Source organism: Mobula hypostoma, chromosome 1 (genome assembly GCF_963921235.1).
Source record: "Mobula hypostoma chromosome 1, sMobHyp1.1, whole genome shotgun sequence".
In the NCBI taxonomy this organism is placed as follows: domain Eukaryota; kingdom Metazoa; phylum Chordata; class Chondrichthyes; order Myliobatiformes; family Myliobatidae; genus Mobula; species Mobula hypostoma.
The window spans coordinates 142,024,039-142,045,133 of record NC_086097.1 but is presented as its reverse complement, the minus strand read 5'-3'; the positions used below and the strand labels follow the sequence as shown (position 1 = coordinate 142,045,133).

Genomic DNA, 21,095 nt, shown 5'->3' with positions numbered 1-21,095 from the left:
ACAATGAATGGATTTCAACAAAAAAGTTGATTCTCTGCCATGATGACGAGTATTTCCTGTTGAAATGAAGGAGAGGTTGGCTGCTAGTTTATAGGGTTGTTTGCCGAGCCTGCTGGTTAGGTCGCAAACAGTTCATCACCTGTCAAGGTGAAATAATCAGTCTGCAAAAGAGTGTTGTTTCTGGCAAATACTCACGTTTCTATTGGTCCAACTCATTGTTCTGAGTGGTTTGCTATCAAGCCGGCTGCTGGTCTCTGCTGTGTCCCGACAAACAAGCATTCAGTGTTTCAGATTTCCAGTCTGGGTTGTGCAATAGCTAGTGCTTTTGTATCTCAGCTTCAGGGATCTGGATGCTATCTGCACAGCTTACATGTTCTCCCCATGAGCATATCGATTTTCCCCCAACATCTCAGACTTGCTGTTAGAGCTAATTTACAGTAGACATTTTAAGTGCAGGTTATTGGCTGAAAGAATCAAGAGAAATTTATGTGCATTTGTGTGAGCAAACAGTTGCAGTGATACAGAGACAAAAGGAAAGGGGGAACAGAGCTATTGGGAATGCTGCTATGGGACATTAATGAGTCTAAGGGCCTTCGTGAGATTAACAGTATTTTGCCTTTGAATAAATGTTTGCACCATATGTTCACCTGGGTTATTAGCATGAAAAGAGAACATTCTGGTGTTGAAGTTAACTTTATTCTTGTTTCCACCCTTGATCTTTTATTCATTACTTAATTTCCTCATCTTGTCGGTGGTAAATGTGCTTTTAGACCATCTGCTGCCCTAGCCTAAAAATCCCCTGGCTGTCTCCAAATACAATGTTCTATAAAACTTTTGGTATCCAATCCTAAAACCAGATTCTTGACTGAGTCTCTACAGAAGCATAACTGTGCATAAATAAAGTATCATGGGAAATTTTGCATGTTGCCTTTTAATGTTGTAAAGAGTTTTTTTTAGCAGTTCAGCTCTTCATGTTCTTGTCTTGGGAGAAGGTGAAATGGAAGGATTGAATTTTAAGAAAATATTTCAATACACAAAAAAATTGTCTAGATCCATTTCTCTTCTGGTGCACGTAAAAAGAATGATGCATAAATAAGATGGGATTGAGCCAGAAAGATGGAAACTACTGGGGAAAATATTAACTTGTATTCAAATTGATGAGTAAATGAAGATAATCAACATGGTTTTAGGAAAGGAAAGTGATATTTGACTTGGTCATTGGAGCTGTACATAAAAGGTGGATCCACTAAGGCATTTTATAAGATGCTGTATCAAAGGTTAATGTGGAAAATAGAAGTTTTCCCTTTCATAGGTAACATACTGCTATGGGAAGAATATTGGCTGGATAAATGGAAAAGTGGAGTAGGATTCTCTAGTTGGTGTGATGTGTCCCAATGCGTGATGCTGGGTCCTCAGTTTTTAATTCATAAACCTTTGCCTTCAGATCAATTTTGGTTGTTAAATTTGTTGATGAAAAAGATAAACTAATTGTGAAGAGATCAAGAGGCTACAAACTTAGAAATAAAGGTGGAGCAGGGCAAAAATAATGACAAGTACAAAAGTTGACTACATAAAATTTAAATGTAAATCATGGCAATCAGGCACTACTGCCTGTACAAAAACATTCTCCAAATTTTCATGATTCTTGAGAAAATTTTCTGATTAGTTTTATGTATAATTTATTCTGTACAACAGCTATAAATTATGAAATCACTGACTGTTCAGTCCATTACTTCAAAGAAATGTTGAAGAGGTGAGTGCATTTGAGCTCCACAAATATTAAACACATCAGCTATTTTTGTACAATGCACGAAGCAATTCTGATACAGAATAATATATATGCTCAGATGCCTGTCAACCTCCCATTTTCCAAGTGAACCATTCATTCTGATGGCCAGCAGTTCAAGAGCTCTACGAGTAATGACAACACCGCATCATGCTCTATACGCAAGTTGGACGGAAGTTCTGGCAGTTCGTGGCACAAGCAGGTTTCTATCATGTTGTGTACTGCTATGCGGAATCTGTAGAGCAGATGTGCAGTATCAGAGTCCAGTTCAAGCCGGAGGAGACTGGAGTCAGCCAGGGTGAGCAGCATAGAGTTACCATCCTCTGAAAAAGGATTAAAGATAAATTTAAGAGATGCTGAGTCTGAGGCCTTTACTTAGTAAATACTTAAGAGTTTCATTATCCAAACTTAAGACAGTGCTGAGCTGCTTTTGCCAATAATCTCTTAAAATGTGTGTTCAGCAAATTTAGTCCCTCTATCAAACCAAGATCAGTAACTCGCAGGCATTTTTATCATACAACTGAAATGTAGCAGATGCAGTTTGTAACTGTTTAAAAGATCCCAGATTTCTATTTCCACTGTGCTGTTCACTCCACTTCATAAGCATTTTCATCCAAATTATTTGCAAGAAAAAGATCAGACCACATTTTATGAGTAATTAATGCAAAAAAACCAGATAATTGAAACTGGTTCACAAACTTCTTGCAACTGTATATGATTTTTGTATCTATCTAGCTACCTCACCCCAGATCCTATCTGTTCTAAGCTTCTGGACCAATCTATCATGTAGGACCTTTTCAAAAATATCAATCAAATCTGAGACCTGAATTCCCACACAGAAAACCATGCTGACAAGTACCTGGAAGCAGGTCCTTCAGCCCATCTAGTCTGGGCCAAGCTATTAATCTACCTAGTCCCATTGACCCACACCCAGATCATAGCCCTCCATACCCCTCCCATCCATGTACCTATCCAAATTTCTCTTAAATGTTGAAATCAACCCCTTATCCACCACTTGCCCTAGTAGCCACACTCTCCACCCTGAGTGAGGAAGTTCCCCTCATGTTTGTGACTTGGATAGGTTGGGTGAGTGGGCAAACTCATGGCAGATGCAATTTAATGTGGATAAATGTGAAGTTATCCACTTTGGTGGCAAAAATAGGAAAACAGATTATTATCTGAATGGTGGCCGATTAGGAAAAGGGGAGGTGCAACGAGACCTGGGTGTCATTATACACCAGTCATTGAAAGTGGGCATGCAGGTACAGCAGGCGGTGAAAAAGGCGAACGGTATGCTGGCATTTATAGCGAGAGGATTCGAGTACAGGAGCAGGGAGGTACTACTGCAGTTGTACAAGGCCTTGGTGAGACCACACCTGGAGTATTGTGTGCAGTTTTGGTCCCCTAATCTGAGGAAAGACATCTTTGCCATAGAGGGAGTACAAAGAAGGTTCACCAGATTGATTCCTGGGATGGCAGGTCTTTCATATGAAGAAAGACTGGATGAACTGGGCTTGTACTCGTTGGAATTTAGAAGATTGAGGGGGGATCTGATTGAAACGTATAAGATCCTAAAGGGATTGGACAGGCTAGATGCAGGAAGATTGTTCCCGATGTTGGGGAGGTCTAGAACGAGGGGTCACAGTTTGAGGATAGAGGGGAAGCCTTTTAGGACCGAGGTTAGGAAAAACTTCTTCACACAGAGAGTGGTGAATCTGTGGAATTCTCTGCCACAGCAAACTGTTGAGGCCAGTTCATTAGCTATGTTTAAAAGGAAGTTAGATATGGCCCTTGTGGCTACAGGGGTCAGGGGGTATGGAGGGAAGGCTGGGTTCTGAGTTGGATGATCAGCCATGATCATAATAAATGGCGGTGCAGGCTCGAAGGGCCGAATGGCCTACTCCTGCACCTATTTTCTATGTTTCTATGTTTCTATGTTCCCCTTAACCCATAACTTCCGTGTTGTAGTTTCAGCTATTGACCCTATATATACCGCTCATAATTTTGTATACCTCCATATAATCTCCCTTCAATTTTCTACATTCCAGGGAATAAAGTCTCTAACTATTCAATATTTTCCTATATAATACAGTTCCTCAAATCCCAGCCCTATCCTTGTAAATTTTCTCTGCACTCTTACAATCTTACTTACACCTTTCCTACAAGTATCTGACCAAAACTGGGCACAATACTCCAAATTAGGTTTTAACAATGTCTTACACAATTTCAACATAACATCCCATCTCCTGTACTCAATACTTTGATTTACGAAGGCCAATAAGCCCCATCTACTAGTGATCCCACTTTCTAGGAATTATGGATCTGTATTCCCAGATCCTTCTCTCCTAGCACCCTCTCAGTGCCCTATCTTCAGTGTGTAAGACCTACCCTGGTTGGTCCTTCCAAATTGCAACACCTCACACTTATCTGCATTAAATTCCATTTGCCATTTTTCTAGCTGGTTTATATCCCACTGCAAGCTTTGATAGTCTTCCTTGCTGTCCCCTATACCCCCCAAATCTGGTGTCATCCACAAATTTGCTGATCCAGTTTACCACATTTTCATTCAGATCATTGATATGGATGACAAACATCAACTACCACTCTGTAGCTTCTCCCACAAACTGTCTAATCCAATTTACCACCTTATCTTGAATGCCAAATGACAACCTCTGGGCCAATCTCCCATGAAAGACCTTGTCAAAGGCTTTGCTAAGGTCCATATAGACAACAGCTGCTGCCTTGCCTTCATCAGCTTTCCTGGTAAATTGGTTGAAAAAGTCTAAGGTTGGTTAGACACGACTTAGCATGTTGACTGTCCCTAATCAGTCCCTGCGATCCAAATACTTATATAAATAGTCCCTTTGAATACCACTATTGATGTCATGCAAATACGAGGAATTCTGCAGATGCTGGAAATTCAAGCAACACCCATCAAAGTTGCTGGTGAACGCAGCAGGCCAGGCAGCATCTCTAGGAGGAGGTACAGTCGATGTTTCAGGCCGAGACTACTGATGTCATGTTCACTGGCTTATTCTTAGAGCTCTTCTTAAACAACTGAACAACAGTAGCTATCCTCCAATCGTCTGACACTTCACCTGTGGCTAAGATTGTTTTAAATATATCTGTTAAGGCCCTTGCAATTTCTGCACTATTTTCCCACAGGGTCTGACAGAAAATATTGGCAGGCACTAAGGAGTTATCCACCCTCATTTGTCTCGAGACAGCAAACACCTCCTCCTCTGTAATCTGTATTTGGTCCATAACCTCACTGCTGTATTGCCTCATATCTATAGACTATGTGTCCATCTCTGAATAAATACAGATGTAAGACATCCATTTGACCTTTTGATTCCTGACTTTGTATGGAGGTTTAACATCTTACTGCTCTACTGTTTTTCCAGGCTGTCTGGTTCCCATCCCCTTGCAACTCCAGTTTTAACTCCCCCCCCCCCCCCATACAGTACTAGCAAACCTTCCCACTAGGATATTAGTACCCCTCAAGTTCAGGTGCAAACTGTTCCTTCTATACAGGTCTCACATTCCCTAGAAGAGCCCAGTGATCCAAAAATCTAAAGCCCCAGCTCTCCGCACGATCTCCTTAGCCACATGTATGATCTTACTGTTTCTGGTCTCACTAGCACATGGCGTGGGTAGCAATCCTGAGATCACAACCCTGGATATCCTGTCCTTTAACTTAGCACTTAACTCTATGTACTCCCTTTGCAGGAACTCATCACCCCTCCTACCCACGTCATTGGAAACGACATGGACGGCGACCTCTGGCTACTCATTCTCCCACTTAAGATCGCTGGGGACTTAATGTGAGATGTCTCTGACTCTGGCACTTGAGAGGCAACATATTATCTGGGAATCTTGTTCCCAGAGCTTCCTTTCAGTTCTCCCAACCAAATGAATCCTCTATCACAACTTGCCTCTTGTTCCCCCTTACACTGAGCCATACATCCAGAATCAGTGCCAGAGACCTTTCTATTGTGGTTTTTCTTTGCAAGTTCATTCTTCTTCTCCCCCCCTCCCCCACCAAACAGTATCCAAAGCAGTATGTCTGGTGTTGAGGGGAAAAGCCACAGGGGTTCTCTGCACTGGCTATCTTCCCCTTGGTTGTAACTACCTCCCTGTATGTTGTGTTTATCAACTCAGGTTCCCAAATGATTTGGAGTTCATCCAGATCCAGCTCCAACTCCTTAACACGGTCTGTTAGAAGCTGAAGCTGGAGCACTTCTTTCACTTGTAGTTATGTGTCACTGGGGGTCTGCCTGCCTTCCCACATCCCATAAGAGGAGCATTCCACTATCCTGCCTAGCATCCCCACTGCTCTATATGTGCAATAAGAAATAAAGAATAAATAACGAAAAAGAAATCTACCTATGGTCTACGTCTCCACTCACAAAAGCCTTGACCAGCCAAAGCCTCAACTCCCCACTATGCTTAAACCTAATTTCTTTTTATTGGCCCTTGCCAAATGTCTGCACTGACTTCTTCTGAAATATAAATAAATATCTCTCTCTCTGTCTGTCTGAAATCTGATGGCTCCTCGGGAACCATGGTGCATAAAATGGTCGACTGCCCCACTCACTTTTAAACTCTCTCTCTCTCCCTCTAAACAACCTGATTTCCTTACAAAATGTAAATAAATCTTGTCCTCACAATCCTTTCATAAAACAGTGGGACTCTATTCAAATGCACTGAGAGTGGAGCAAGACTTTAGTGATTCAGGTCAGCAGATCAATTCCATCTACTTGTGAACTGTTAGAATAGACAATATATATTGATCATGCTCGGTACGTATCCATGTTGCAAAATAAAAGTAGAGCCATTCCAAACCCAAAATCAGTTAATACATCTAAAATATGAACAGTCATTGTATCTTCACAGTATAGAGCATGCTACATCTTTGCTCCAGGCCAGACAGTAGGTCTACAATATAGAAAGCTCTTATCAAAGAACACAAGATCAGTATCAGCCTGTTCTGCCATTCACTGTGATTAGGGCAGATCTGCACCAAGCCTCAAATCCTTTTGTGCCAGTCCCACCATAGCTCTATCTCTTTTAAATACCTCCAGTGATATACCCGCTACAACCCTCTATGTGTAGAGAATTTGAGATTCACTATCTTATGCGAGAAGGAATCTTCTCACCTGAGTTTTAAATGACTGCTCTTTTATCTTAATTATGTTTCCCCATTTGAGATACCTACACTAGAAGATACGTCTCAATATCCCTCTTACAATGGCTCATTAGGATCTTAAAGCTTAATAACATCACTACTCATTGCTCCAAACTCCAAGGAATGTAGATCCAGCTTTTCTTAGCTATTTGTGATAGTTTTCCACCCTGGAATTAATCTAGTGTATCTCTTCGGGAATGCCTCTATATCTTTTCTTAAATTTGGGGACTAAAATTGTACCAAATTCCAGGAATGACCTCGTCAACTGTAACTATAACAGTACATCTCTATTTTTAAGCTCCCAAACCACAGCAATAAAGACCAATACAACATTTGCCTTCTTAATTATTTTTGCAGATACCCGCTAACTCTGCTTCATGTACAAGGACATCTAGACCAGTTATTCTTCACTTAACTGCAGTCTGCCTTTTGATTCCTCCGACCAAAAGTACATCACTTCATACTTTCCTACATTAAACTCAATCGCCAAGATTTTTTTCTATCCATGCAGCTAACCTATATCCTGATGCAGCATCCAAATATCCTCGTATAGCATACTTGTCACCTATTTTTCTGCCATCAGTAAACTTATGTTCCACCCTCTCAACCAAGTTATCGACTTCAGGAGAACTTGCACCACTCACACGTCAACGGCATAGCAGGGGGAACTGCAAGCAGTTTCAAACTGCTGGGCATGCACATCACACACAACCACTTATGGTCCCAGAACACATCCTACACAATCAAGAAAGCACATCTATGCCACTACTTTCTGAGGAGGCTGAAAGGAGCTGGAATTTGCACATCCACATTCAAGTCATTATACAGATGCGCAGTAGAGAGCACCTTAACAAGGTTCATCAGTGCTTGGTACAGAAATGCACTGCAGCACACAGGAAGGCTCCACAATGGATTGTCAGAACTTAACCCCCCCCCCCCACATTAACTGACACCAGCCTACCCACCATCAAGGACATATATACAGAAAGGTTCTGGAAAAGGGACCAGGAATATCATGAAGGATCCAACCCACCCTGCTCATGGACTGTTTATCCCACTCCCATCAGGGCGAAGGCCAAGTAGCATCTACCCCAGGACCACCAGACTCAAAAACAGTTGCTTTCCCCAAGCAGCAAGACTGATCAACACCCCAGCCACTAACCCACCACAAGTTTATTGTTTCCCATTCGTCACCTTGAGTATAGCCTTACTTTATGGACATACAATCAACTGTATATAAGCTAGCTTTTGTATTTATATTTACTGTTTTTTAAAAATTATTATTGTATTCTTTATCTTGTGCAGTTTTTGTGCTGTATCATATCTGGAGTAACAATTATTTTTTTCTCCTTAATATAGTAAATGATCTGTGGGGCATTCCCCTGGTCATATCTTTCTGGTCTGAAGAAAAACATTCACTCCAACCTTCTCTGTGTACCAGTTCATGTTAATACCCTTTCCCCAATATCATGAACTCCTGTGCACTAGCCATTTTTGTGCACATTATCAAAAGCCTTCTGAAAGTCTAAATATGCTGCTCTACTTGTTACATCCTCAAAGAACTTCAGCAAACATGATACCCCTTTGATTCGGTTTGATTATGTTAAACTTCCCTAAATGACTAGCAATTTCTTCCTTGAGTATACTCAGTATATTCCCAGTGACAGATATTAAAGCTGAATGGCCTGTTAGCTTCTATTCTTTGTCTCTCAGTTCCCAGTCCACACTTCTTGAAAATGGAAGTCACATTTGCAGTTTTCCAATCTTCTAGCACCTCCCCATGGCTCTACTATATCTGCAGATAAAGTGTGAACCTTATTTTGGTTTATAACCTCTTAGCTTCTCAGTGAATAACCAGTTCACCCATCAGCAAGAAGTTTCAGTGGGATATCCATTTTCAGGGCCTTCCCACGTGCTATATTATGTAATGCAAAAGGCTCTCCACAACACTTACCCTTGACACGGATATCACAATCTGGGAGTAAGAGCAAAGCGACTGGATGGATCATGGAGGAGTCACGAACAAAGACACTTCCATTGGATTTCACAGCTGTGAAGTAGGTCATCCAGCGGCTCTTAAATGATTCCTCATTCCTGAAAATGCATTGCAAACAGCCTTAGCAGAGAGAGATGAATAGTTTCCAACTGATTCTGGACGGTATGCGGGATCTATAAAAATGCTGAATAAGACCCTTTCCCTTTCTGGATTACAACACTACCTTTAATATTTTTTCCCCAGGAAAAGGACCTTAGTTTAACGCTTTAACCACACAAAGAAAATTCTCAATAGATGACACTCTCATCCTTCATTGCCCTTTACAAGATGCTGAATAATTTTATAACAATCTGTACAAATAGCAGTTTGCCATGTCCAGCAGAGGTACTTAAAGGTTTACTGTTCATAGGCCCGATTGAAACAAGGCATGTCCTTCCCTACTATGTGTGGACCACTTTAACAATTTCACACTTTTAATGATAAAATCCTTTATTTCAAGAACAGTGATTCAAGAGCACAATTTACAAAGGGAGGGGAGAATCTAATCTCATCTTTAGTGGGTTACATTAGCTGGTAACACCTTTATTCTATTCTATTTTGTTTCTATACCAAAAACAGCATTACCTAAACTAGATTTATTTCTCATATCGGTCTCTTTTAGCAATTCAGTCCTTGCACGTGTACAAGGAGTGACAGCAAACAACTATGGACACCAGTGCCAATTCCACAGCTCAGCAGAGTTCAGTTTGAGAAACCTAATGGAAATTAGTTACCATCAAATGATTCAACATCAATACTGTCCAATTCCACAAAAGATCACCTTTCTTTCCTAAAGCCATGCTCATACAGCGACTTACCTGTTGACAGAGGATCTGTGCAGTAATACCTGGCCAGTCTTAGTCTGGCAGACCACGCTGTTGGGTTTGAATTTCCCCTCTCTGGTGACTTTCCCATGCCTCAGCTACAAAGTAAACATGAGAAAGAGGAGCTGTAACGTTAACCCGGGTGGACAACCTGGCATCCAAACCAACAATACAAAATGCTAATGAGGTCCAATCAATGGGAAATAGAGCCAACATTTCGGATTGGAGACCCATGATTATGATGCTGTCTGACCTGCCTGCCAAATATTTCCAGCATTTTCTGTTTTTAGGTTCAGATTTCCAGCATCTGCAGCTTTTTTTAAAAATCATCACAGAAAGAATTGACCAGTATCTGTACCTCTTCTGATGTTAAGTCTTTGTTTTATATCCCATGAGAGCCCCATCTATCAAAAACTTATTAAGCTAATCTTGAGAATCTCAACTGACTCAGCATGTTTGGAGAGAATTTCTGATTCCTTCCATATTTATAAGAGATTCCTTATTTCACTGGTAAATGACATCTCTCTAATTTTAACTCTGTTTGTCTGCATTCTCAGTTATTTTACCAGAGGAAACAGCTAAATCATTTCAAATACTTCATTAGGGCCACTCCTCAATGTTAGAAGCTCATGGAATACCAACAGTCTGTGCAACCTGTTCCTGGTATCATAATGCTAATTCTGCTTTCACATGATATATACCTAAATTCAGTAAAGTTTTCATCTCAAATCAGGAATCACATTCAAGTCTGAATCTGAGCTCAATCAAATATAATTGGAAAGGGATCAGTGACAAATTTCCTTTTTCCACAGCCAGTGCAACTCTATCTGGAATTTACCTCCTTGGTCCATACTCCAACATCACTTGTGAAGTAGCAGACTTCCTACTCTGATCATTCTACTGTCTACTACTACTCCAAAGAAGAATGAATGTGATCCATTACAGACAAGGGTCTTGGTGATTATTAAACAAGAGGTTGATGGGATTATACTTCATAGTTTCCAATGCATTAGCCTCGCAGTGATAAATGTACAGGATTTGCCCAACAGATCCTGTCCTTGGCATTTTCAAGAGGTGATTATGTAGATCTTCAAAGATGTCAGTAACTTTGTTTACTAATATGACATCAGGGTTCAGCAAGCAGTCAGACATATATTCATTTGAGCTGGATATTTCATATTACTTGGCACAGGAATTCATGATTTAACACCATCTATAAACTCCGCTCTTTGCCAGACGCTTCATCCTTAACTCACCATGACCTGATGGTTCACAGCCTACAGAGTTCCGAATGGCACATCCTCTCACATCCCTTCTAGTGTCTAATCCACTTGTGAACCAGTTATACTTCCTTCATTTAAGGACTGAACAAAAGCCGAGGAAAGGGCATATGAGGTAGCAAAAGTGAGTGAGAAGTTGGATGATTGGGAAGATTTTAAACTCCAACCAATGGTAACTAAAAAAGCTATAAGGGAAAAAATGAAATACAAGGACAAACCAGCCAATAATGAAAAGCAGGATACTAAAAGGGTTTTCAGTTACATAAAAAGTAAAAGGGAGATGAGAGTTGATAGTGGACCTCTGGAAAATGATGTTGGTGAGGTAGTAATGGGGGACAAAAAATGCCAGATGAATTTAATGAGTACTTTGCTTCAGTCTTCACTGTGGAAGACACTAACAGTATGCCAGATGTCCTTGAGTGTCAGGGAGCAGGAGTGAGTGCCATTGCTATTACAAAAGGAAAAAATGCTAGGCAAACTCAAAGGTCTTAAGGTGGATAAGTCATCTAGACCAGATGGACTACATCCCAGAATCCTGACAGAGGTTGCTAAAGAGAATGGATGCATTGATCATGATCTTTCAGGAATCAGTTGATCCTGGCATGGTCCTGGAGGACTGGAAAATTGCAAATGTCATTCTAAGAGGGAGGAAGGCAGAAGAAAGGAAATTATAGACCAGATAGCCTACTTTCAGTGGTTGGGAAAGTTTTGGGAGTCTATAATTAAAGGATGAGGTTTCAGGATACTTAAAGTCTAATGATACAATAAGTCAAAGTCAGCATGGTTTCTGTGAAGGGAAATCTTGCCTGACAAATCTGTCAAGAGTTCGAGGAAGTAACAAACAGGATTGACAAAGGAGAGGCAATGGATGTCATTTACTTAGATTTTCAAGAGGCATTTGATAAGGTGCCCCACATGAGGCTGCTTAACAAGATAAAATCCTATGGCATTACAGGAAAGATACTGGCATGGATAGAGGAATGGCTGATAGGCAGGAGGCAGCAAGTGGGAATAAAGGGGGCCTTTTCTGGTTGGCCGCCAGTGACTAGTGGTGTTCCTCAGGGGTCAGTATTGGGTCCGCTACTTTTCATGTTGTTTGCCAATAATTTAACCCCTTCATGGAATTGATGGTTTTGTGGCAAAGTTTGTGGATGATACAAAGACAGGTGGAGGGGTAGGTAGTGCTGAGGAATCAATGCATTTGCAGCAGGACCTAGACAAATTGGAAGAATGGGCAAAAGAGTGGCAGATGGAATACAATGTTGGGAAATGTGTGATAATTCATTTTGGTAAAAGGTACAATAGTGCAGACCATTATCTAAACAGGGAGAAAATTCAAACATCAGAGGTGCAGAGGGACTTAGGAGTCCTCATGCAAGACTCCCAGAAGGTTAATTTACAGGTTGAGTCTGTGGTAAAGAAGGCAAATGCAATGTTGGCATTCATTTCAAGAGGAATAGAATACAAAAGCAAGGAGATAATGCTGAAGCTTTATAAAACACTAGTTAGGCTACACTTGGAGAATTGTCAACAGCTTTGGGCCCCATATCTCAGAAAAGGATGTATTATCATTGGAGAGAGTCCAGAGGAGGTTCACGAGGATGATTCTGGGAATGAAGGGGTTAACACATGAAGAATGTTTGGCAGCTTTGGACCCGTACTCACCGGAATTTAGAAGAATGTGGGGGGGGGGGGACAGAAAATCTCATTGAAACGTACCGAATTTTGAAAGGACTAGATAGGGTGGATGTGTGGAGAGGATGTTTCTTATGGTGGGAGTATCCAGAACTAGAGGGCACAGCCTCAGAATTAAGGGGTGACCTTCTAGAACAGACATAAGGAGGATTTTTTTTAGCCAGAAAGTAGTGTATCTGTGGAATGTTCTGCCACAGACTGCAGTGGAGGACAAGTCCATGGGTATATTTAAAGTGGATAGTTGATAGATTCCTGATTGGTCAGGATATCAAAGGATATGGCAAGAAGGCAGGTGTATGGATTGAGTGGGATCCGGGTTCAGCCATGATAAAATGGCGGATCAGACTTAGGATCTTATGGAAATGCCAATGCCCTTGAATGTAAAAGCCTACAAAAAGTAGTGGACACTGTCCAGTCTATCACGATAAAGCCCTCCCCATCATTGAGAAAATCAACATGAAATGCTGTCACAGGAAAGCAGCATCCATCACCTAGGACATTCTCTCTTCACACTGTTGCCAGTGCGAAGAAGGTACAATGGCCTCAGGAGCCCACCACCAGTTTCAGGAACTGTTGTTACCCTTCAACCATCAAGCTCTTGAACCAAAGGGGATATCTTCACTCAACTTCACTTGCTTCATCTCTGAACTGTTCCCAAACCTATTGACTCACTTGCAAGGACTCTTCATCTCAGGTTTGCGATATTTATAGCTTATGAACTTTTTCTCTCGTTTCCTATTTGCAGTTTGTTGTCTTTTGCACACTGGTTGTTTGTCTCTCCTGTTGGGTGAGGTCTTTCACTGATTCTCCTGTATTTATTGTGATCATCCGTAATACAAATCTCAGGGTTGTACTGTATATGGTGACATATGTATTTTGATAATAAATTTACTTTTGAACTCTGCTACATTCCAAAAGTTTGTTGTACCTGTCCTGCTCACTCACACCCCATCTGATTATAAATTCTTGAATCACAAGCCCATTCATTGCTTCATCCTTCCCTCTCCCTCAACTCCTTCTGCCTCTACCCCTACCCCTACATTCCGAAAATGAATTCCTACTTTTGAAAATACTTTCAGTTTTTCAGGTAGGACTTAGAACTGTCTCCTCAAACTACACCCTTTCTTGTAAGTGTTCCATAAAACCCATATGTATGGATTTTAGTCATCATCTCAACAATTGCCTCTCCCCCCCCCCCTCCACCCCTGGATGAGCATCTATTTCGTAAAGGAACTATGATATTTAATTAATGCAATTAATTATCTAAAGACATCAAGATCAGTTAAACTCAAAGAGATTATTTGTCACCTGGATGAGGTTGGGGTACAGACCAGCCAACAGGACCCCCTTAATTAGCTCTTCCTCCTCACTGTACTGGTTACACAAGGAGGAGGAACGTGTGCAGACTGATGGATCAGACACCAGGAAAGCATTGTAAACATTTTCAGAGAATTGTAGCATCAATCCTGGACAAAAAGAATGCAAACTGTTAGTCAACAAAAAGAAGAGAAAAATAAAGTACTATTTAAATTACAGAATAAAACTTTGTACAATGACCCAAAAGTGACAGCAACTGAAACTACAATGAAAATAATTCCAAACATAGGACAATCAGCCATTTGGTCCAGCTTTTTCAACACACTCTTTAATATCCTCCTTCCAACTTCATCTCTTTATTCTGTACTTGCACAACTTTTCTTTAAATCAGTTTGCCTCAAGTTTCAATACTTTGCCTCAAATGCCATACATTCCACATCTATCCAGTCCAATTGCTGTTATTATTTCCCTTGGCTACCAGTCAACGGAAGCTCTTTTCTGGTGAAATACAACTAAACTCAGTACTCTAAATAAATGATGACCAGCACACACAGGTCAGTTTTCAAAGTTTGGAAGATCTCAGAAATTGAAACTGATGAATACATGCCAGCTGTGATTTGAAACAAAGTTCATTACAGGAAATGTTATAACATTTCCTACAATAATAAACTGTCTTTAACCACAGTCAGGACAAGGGAACTTCTGAAATTTCCCAAAAGAGCAAATAAAAAAGAAAGATTTGTAAGTAGTCAGCTGAAGCCTGCAGTCCAGCAGTCTTGATGCCTCTATTGCTAAACTTGTTCTTCTGATCACCCAACCTACCGTGAATGAACCGGAGACTGGGAGCATACAGCATATTCTCTTCCAGATACTCTTTTCTGGAATCTGCATCCCGTTCTTGCAATACTTTCTTCCAGCCTTCAATGGCTTTAATAAATGCCATGTGATCACTTCGGCTCTCCCCACTTAGACATGCTTTAGCCTAAAGGACAAATCAAAACCTGAGGTCACACAGGATCAAGGTGGATCGGAAAATCTAGGACTGTTCTTTTCAAAGCAGAGGAGATTTAGGAGAGCATTAACAGCTGTTTAACTTGAGAGGTATTTATAAGGTCAATAACGAGATATCATTTACTTCCACAGGAGGATTTCATAATATTTAGTTTAAAAAGTGTTGAGTAAGTAGAATTCTTTTGACGGAAGTCACAGTAATCTGAAATGCAGTACTCTGTAAAACAACCAGACCATTCCAAGCAGTAGTCTGGTAAAGTTTACCAGAATTACTTCAGACATTAATACCTTTCGTTAAATAAGGAGCTGCAGTACAGCATATAGGAGCTCACCTCTGTTCTACAAAACCAACAAAAACCTCTCTACTTTTGAGGCTGTTTGCAACATGTCCAGAGTGCTGCCTTGCTTGCTTCTCATGAAGTGTGCTCAGCTTTTGGACTTAAATATAGGGACTACGCTTTGCAAATCTGTTGATAAAACCAAAACTCGCTGTGTGGATAATAGTAAGGAGAAAATTTGAGGCTGCCATAAGCTATCAATAAGTTCGTCAGGCAGGTAAGTACAAAAGTGGCAATGAAATTCTGTCTGGTGTTGTGAAGTAATGTATTTAGGAAGAGCAACGAAAGCAAGGAATTACATGATTAATGACAGGATGTCCAAAACACAAAGGAACAAAATAACTTTGGACTGCACATCCATATATCTGTGAATGTTGTAGAATAGCATGATAAATTGGTTAAAATGGCAAGTGAAATATTTTATCATCCATGGTACTGAGGGAGAGAAGTAAGGTTAAGTTAGAACTGTGCAAATGCAAGCTAGTCACATCTAAACGTACAGTTCTGATCATCACATTACAGGAAGGTTGTGTACTTTTTGTAAACTTTTACAAAGATTTGAAAAGTCACCCAAACTTGTGTATTGAAATGGACAGGAAGTCCAGAGGGAATAGTTCTCTTTAAACAGCCCAAACCACTCCCCCGAGCAAGACTCAGATCCAAGCTCAGTTCCCACCATGAAAAGCAAACATAATTAAGAAAAATCATTCACAATTCACCTGGTATCTCTCCCTACCTTCATAACCTCAGCCCTGTTCAGCAAGCTGTTCACAAAGGGATCTCGAGTCAGACAAGCAACAACCATCAGAACAGGGGAAAGACAACGGAATATGCAGGCCATGATAATGGCTTTTGCCAAGCGTGGGTCAGTGGAGATGTGGGCCAGACGCTGGCCAAGTAAGGTAAGAGACTCATTTTCATCCAGTACTCCTGTAATGGAAGGGGAGATACTTTAGAGAATTCAACTCACACATCTATTTGACAGTGCAGAACTGTGTGGGTTCTGATGAGCTTTTTCATTTTTAGCAACAGAAGAAAAATTCCATCCCAAACTTTCTCCTCTCTTCCGTGGAAGAAACATGAAACCAGAGCTGGTTTCCCATTTGTAGCCAACCCTCATGAGACTTGACAGAGAACTTTATATCCAATCGTGTGCTCAACTGGCATCTGTCCCTCCTGAAGAGCTGTGTTTTCATCTTCACCATCACAGAATGCAGGAAGCCAGTGTCTGGCATCAATTAATAAACTATACATTGATGATTGAACGTCAGTCTTTTGAGTTAGTTTAGTTCAGGAACACCGCAGCATTTATAAATCATTTCAATAAAAACATTTTATCTTGTATAAAATTTACCTGGAGGCAAGCAGCATATTGCAAACTGAGTTCTCCCATGATAGCCGTAGTTACCAACACAAAGAAGACAGCAGGCCATCAATGTGGGACTATGACTTCAGGTGGCCTCCCCTCCCCCCACCTTTCAAATCTACTCCTCAGCCTTTTTTCTCCAATCCTGCCAAAGGGTTTCAGCCTGAAGTGTCAACTGTACTTGTTTTCACAGATGCTGCCTGGCCTGCTGAGTTCCTCCAACATTGTTTGTGTGTTGCCATGACTTCAAGATCTGTTTTACTTTGCAGACCTGCTGAGGCTTATAAGGACCCACATTTCAGGAACTCACTGTGAAGAGTTGGCAATAGAGTTTCTAAATTTAAATTCTTGAAAACAGCACTTCAGGTTGATGTCTGATTTTACAAGAACGGCAATTCAAATTGCATTGAGATTTAAATGTAGTACCATTGAATTCTGTTGCTTCAACAAATATGCATAATTTTGAACTTATTCTCTATCGGTAATGACTCTATAGCTATAAAGATTAGGTTAAAATATAGACACAGGAAACTGCAGGCACTGGGATCTTCCGCAAATACAAAAACAAGTGCTCAAAAATCTCAGCAGGTCAGGCAGCATCTGTAGAGTCAAAGGATTAGTTCTGATGCAGGATATTAACCCAAAACATAGAATATCCCTTTGCCTACACAGAAGCTTCCTGATCCACCGAGTTCGTCCAGCAGCAATTTTGTAGGTTAGAAAAGAAATCACAGCCAACACTCATCTGGGCAAACTCATTTGCACATCCATACACCCAGGAAGAAAAAAGGGCTATTAATGGGAGCTTGATCCATTTTACTATCGAAGCCAGTTTAGAAAAGAACTCAAGTGTTGGAACATCCTGATCCATTTAACAGCTCACCAAGTAATCTAATTGACGCATTGAATCGCATTGTAAATGATTCCCTATCCAAGTTCTTCCAAAATGTTATTGAAATGTTTGTAGCATCCTCCTTCAGTAACAAATTTACTTATCAGCAACACTCACCTATCTCCTGTAATATTTGCACAGCCTCATTCACTGCCTTAGGGTTTGGACTGTCCATTGCTTTTGAAAGAAAATCTGAAGCCTGAAAAATAAAGGGAAGAGGTATTGGAGTGACATTAAAGGCACTGATCTCTGCACTAGTGAATGCTAGCAATCCAGGCCCTGGAGAGTCATTGAACTATCTGAAATACACAATTTCTATTCCCACTGAATCACTGGCCAATGTTAAATTATAGTTTTTCATTATCCCATGTTAAATTATACTGTTAATGGCTCTCTCTCTTTCTACAGAACTGTCTTTATCAAATCTGCTGCATTAACTTTCTCATCAACAAATCATGTCACTGCTCATTATTTTTCCATGTCTTTTATAAAATCCTTAAATCTGTAGTTTTGGCTTCAGAACTGTTTCTGTGCTTCCCACCACTAAAGAAGAGGGACAGCTAGGCAAACACTAAAATACCAACACGCACTGTAATGTCAGGAATATGGATCTTGGACTGGACCACAATGTTCTCCAGAGGAGTGCGCAAGATTTCTGGGATCTGGAAATCAACCATTTTCTCCAACCTCTCCCTGCTGAACAAGTGGTAGGAGTTACCCGGCTGACAGCGGCCAGCCCGTCCACGTCGTTGCTTCACATTCGACTTGGAAATCCAAACAGTGTTCAGACATGAAACCTGTAACAGAGGGGAGAGAGAGATAGAAATATCCTCCACTGGTATTGCACACTAGCCTGTTAAAACTGGATTAAACATTCTGCTTCATAGCAATTTCCACTATCCTCAGCACAAGGCATCTATCACATATAGATTCAGGCCTCAGTTGTTATTTTTACTCACTCTTGCTAAAATGGATGCTGCTTATGGCAATCAAGAAATAAAACTGTCTCTGCAAAATCCTTCAACTTCACTGGGAATATACCAGGTCAACATCCCAGTATTTCTCATTTTGAACGGTTGGCCACATAGAGTAGGATACATTGCTCATATGTCCAACACCTGACTTCCAAAACAAACTCTCTATTCCAAGCTCTATCAAAGGAAGAAATAATCAGGTAGACCTCAAGACCATGCATCAAGAGCACACCAAAGCCTTGTATAAGTAGTAGAGGAACAATAAGAAATTATTTTTACTCATGATACTAAACTGGATGGAATTATGTGTATGCCAGAAAGATGTAGAGAAGCTTCAAGTTAAATGGATGATAATATAGCAGATGTAATACAACATTGGAAAAATGGGAGGTAATCCACCCTGGAGCAGGTAATAGTTATTGTTAAATATTGAATCATTAAGTAACATACATGTTCAAAGGGTCCTAGGTATACACAAGTCACTGCAGACCAACATGCAGGTGTAAAGATCTTTCCTCTGAAGAACCTCATTGATATTCTACCTTGAACTGAAGGGGTAACACACAATGCTTTGCAAGCTATTAAGAGGGTATACTGTAAAAGGAATAGATGGGGTAGAGTTAGTCAAATGTGTTCAGGAAGGTTTCCTTAATCAGTAGGTATAAGTCCCAATGAGAGAGTGTGTGATACTGGACCTGCTATTAGGGAATGAGACAGAGCAGGCGACAGGTTTGTGTAGGGGAACACTGCATCTAGTAATCATAATGCCATTACTTTCAAATTAATTCTGACAAACGATAGGTCTAGTCTGCGGGTTGAGATACTAAACTGGGGAAAGGCCAATTTTGATGGCATCAGAGAGGATCTGGTAAGTGTGGATGGGGCAGGCTGTTTTCTGGCAAAGGTGTACTTGGTAAGTGGGAGGCCTTCTGAAGTGAAATTTTGAGAGTACAAACCTTGTATGTGCCTGTCAGAATAAAAGATAAAGATAACAGGTTTAGGGAACCTTGATTTTCAAGAGATATTGAAGCCCTGGTTAAGAATTAAAAAGGTGTATAGCAGATATAGGCAGGTAAGAACAAATGAGGTACTGCAGAGTATAAGAAATGCAAGAGAACACTTAAATCAGGAGGGATAAATGATTTTAGGTTGCCCAAGCAGTCAAGGTGAATGAGAATTCTAAGGGATTCTACAGATATGGTAAAAGCAAAAGGATTGCAAGGGACAAAATTGGTCCTCTGGAAGACCAGAATGATAATCTATGTGTGGAGTCAGAAGAGATGGGGGTGGATATTAAATGGAATTTTTGCATCTGAATTTACTCAGGAGATGGACACAAGAGTCTATAGAAGTGGGACAAAGCAGCATTGACTTTATGGACCCTATAAATATTACAGAGGAGGTGGTTGCTGTCTTGAGGCAAATTAGGGTGGATAAGTCCCTATGGCTTGACAAGGTGTTCCCTCAGACCCTATGACAGGCAAGTGCAGAACTTGCAGGGGCTCTAGCAGAGATTCTTAAATTATCCTTAGTGACAGGTGAGGCACCGGCAGATTGGAGGACAGCAAATGTTGTTCCACTGCTTAAGAAGGGCTCTAAAAATAAATCCAGGTGGTCTTTTGCAAATCTGAGATGTGCAGCAATGTTTGTTTATGGAGAGCAGTGGTTTCCTCCATGGTGTCCTTCTATGAACACCATCCTTGTTCAGTGTTTTTCTTATAGTGGACACATGAACAGAGACTTTAGCAAGTGCTAGAGATTTCTGCAGCTCCTTTGCTGTTATCCTTGGGTTCTTTTTCACCTCGTTCAGTATTGCACATTGTGCTCTTGGTGTGATCTTTGCAAGACGCCCACTCCTAGGAAGAGTAGCAACAATACTGAATTTCTTCTATTTGTAAACAATTTCTCTTACTGATAAACACTCACGTCTTTAGAAATGCTTTTGTAGCCTTTTCCAGCTTCATGTATCTCTACAATTCTTCTTCTAAGGTCCTCTGAAAGCTGTTTAGTTTAAGGCATGGTGCACATAAACAGATCTTTCTTGAGAAGAGCAGTCTCTGTCAGTAACCCGCCTTTGTGTATCTTTTTTTTTATCTGGCAGGGCACCTCTACAACCCACACCTCCAATCTCATTTCATTGACTGGAACACTTGACTCCAAATACCTTTTGTAGAAGGCATTACCCCAGAAGTTTACATACCTTTTTGAATCTAGACTGTGACTGTTTAAATGGCGTACTCAGTGAAGTACAACTGTTTGTGTGTTATTAGTTTAGGCAGATAGGGTTTGTGTATTATTGTGACTTAGATGAAGATCAGATCACATTTTATGAGTAACTAATGCAGAAAACCAGGTAATTGCAAAGGGTTCACAAACTTTTTCATGCAAT

The 21,095-nt window shown here is 40.6% G+C and overlaps 1 protein-coding gene across 1 annotated transcript in view; it reads right to left on the bottom strand.

Moving 5' to 3' along the window:
* Window positions 1-232: 232 nt before the first annotated feature.
* The window catches only part of dhx30 (DEAH (Asp-Glu-Ala-His) box helicase 30), an 86,700-nt gene continuing 65,837 nt past the window's right edge, over window positions 233-21,095 (bottom strand). Inside the window, exons 12-19 of the mRNA XM_063057112.1 lie at window positions 18,323-18,529; window positions 17,850-17,931; window positions 16,211-16,404; window positions 14,948-15,107; window positions 14,117-14,274; window positions 9,828-9,931; window positions 8,929-9,068; window positions 233-2,109 (exon numbers count right to left, since the gene is read on the bottom strand). Of these exons, the coding sequence (XP_062913182.1) occupies window positions 1,883-2,109; window positions 8,929-9,068; window positions 9,828-9,931; window positions 14,117-14,274; window positions 14,948-15,107; window positions 16,211-16,404; window positions 17,850-17,931; window positions 18,323-18,529 (1,272 nt within the window). The 3' untranslated portion in view covers window positions 233-1,882. The remainder of the gene's footprint in view (window positions 2,110-8,928; window positions 9,069-9,827; window positions 9,932-14,116; window positions 14,275-14,947; window positions 15,108-16,210; window positions 16,405-17,849; window positions 17,932-18,322; window positions 18,530-21,095) is intronic.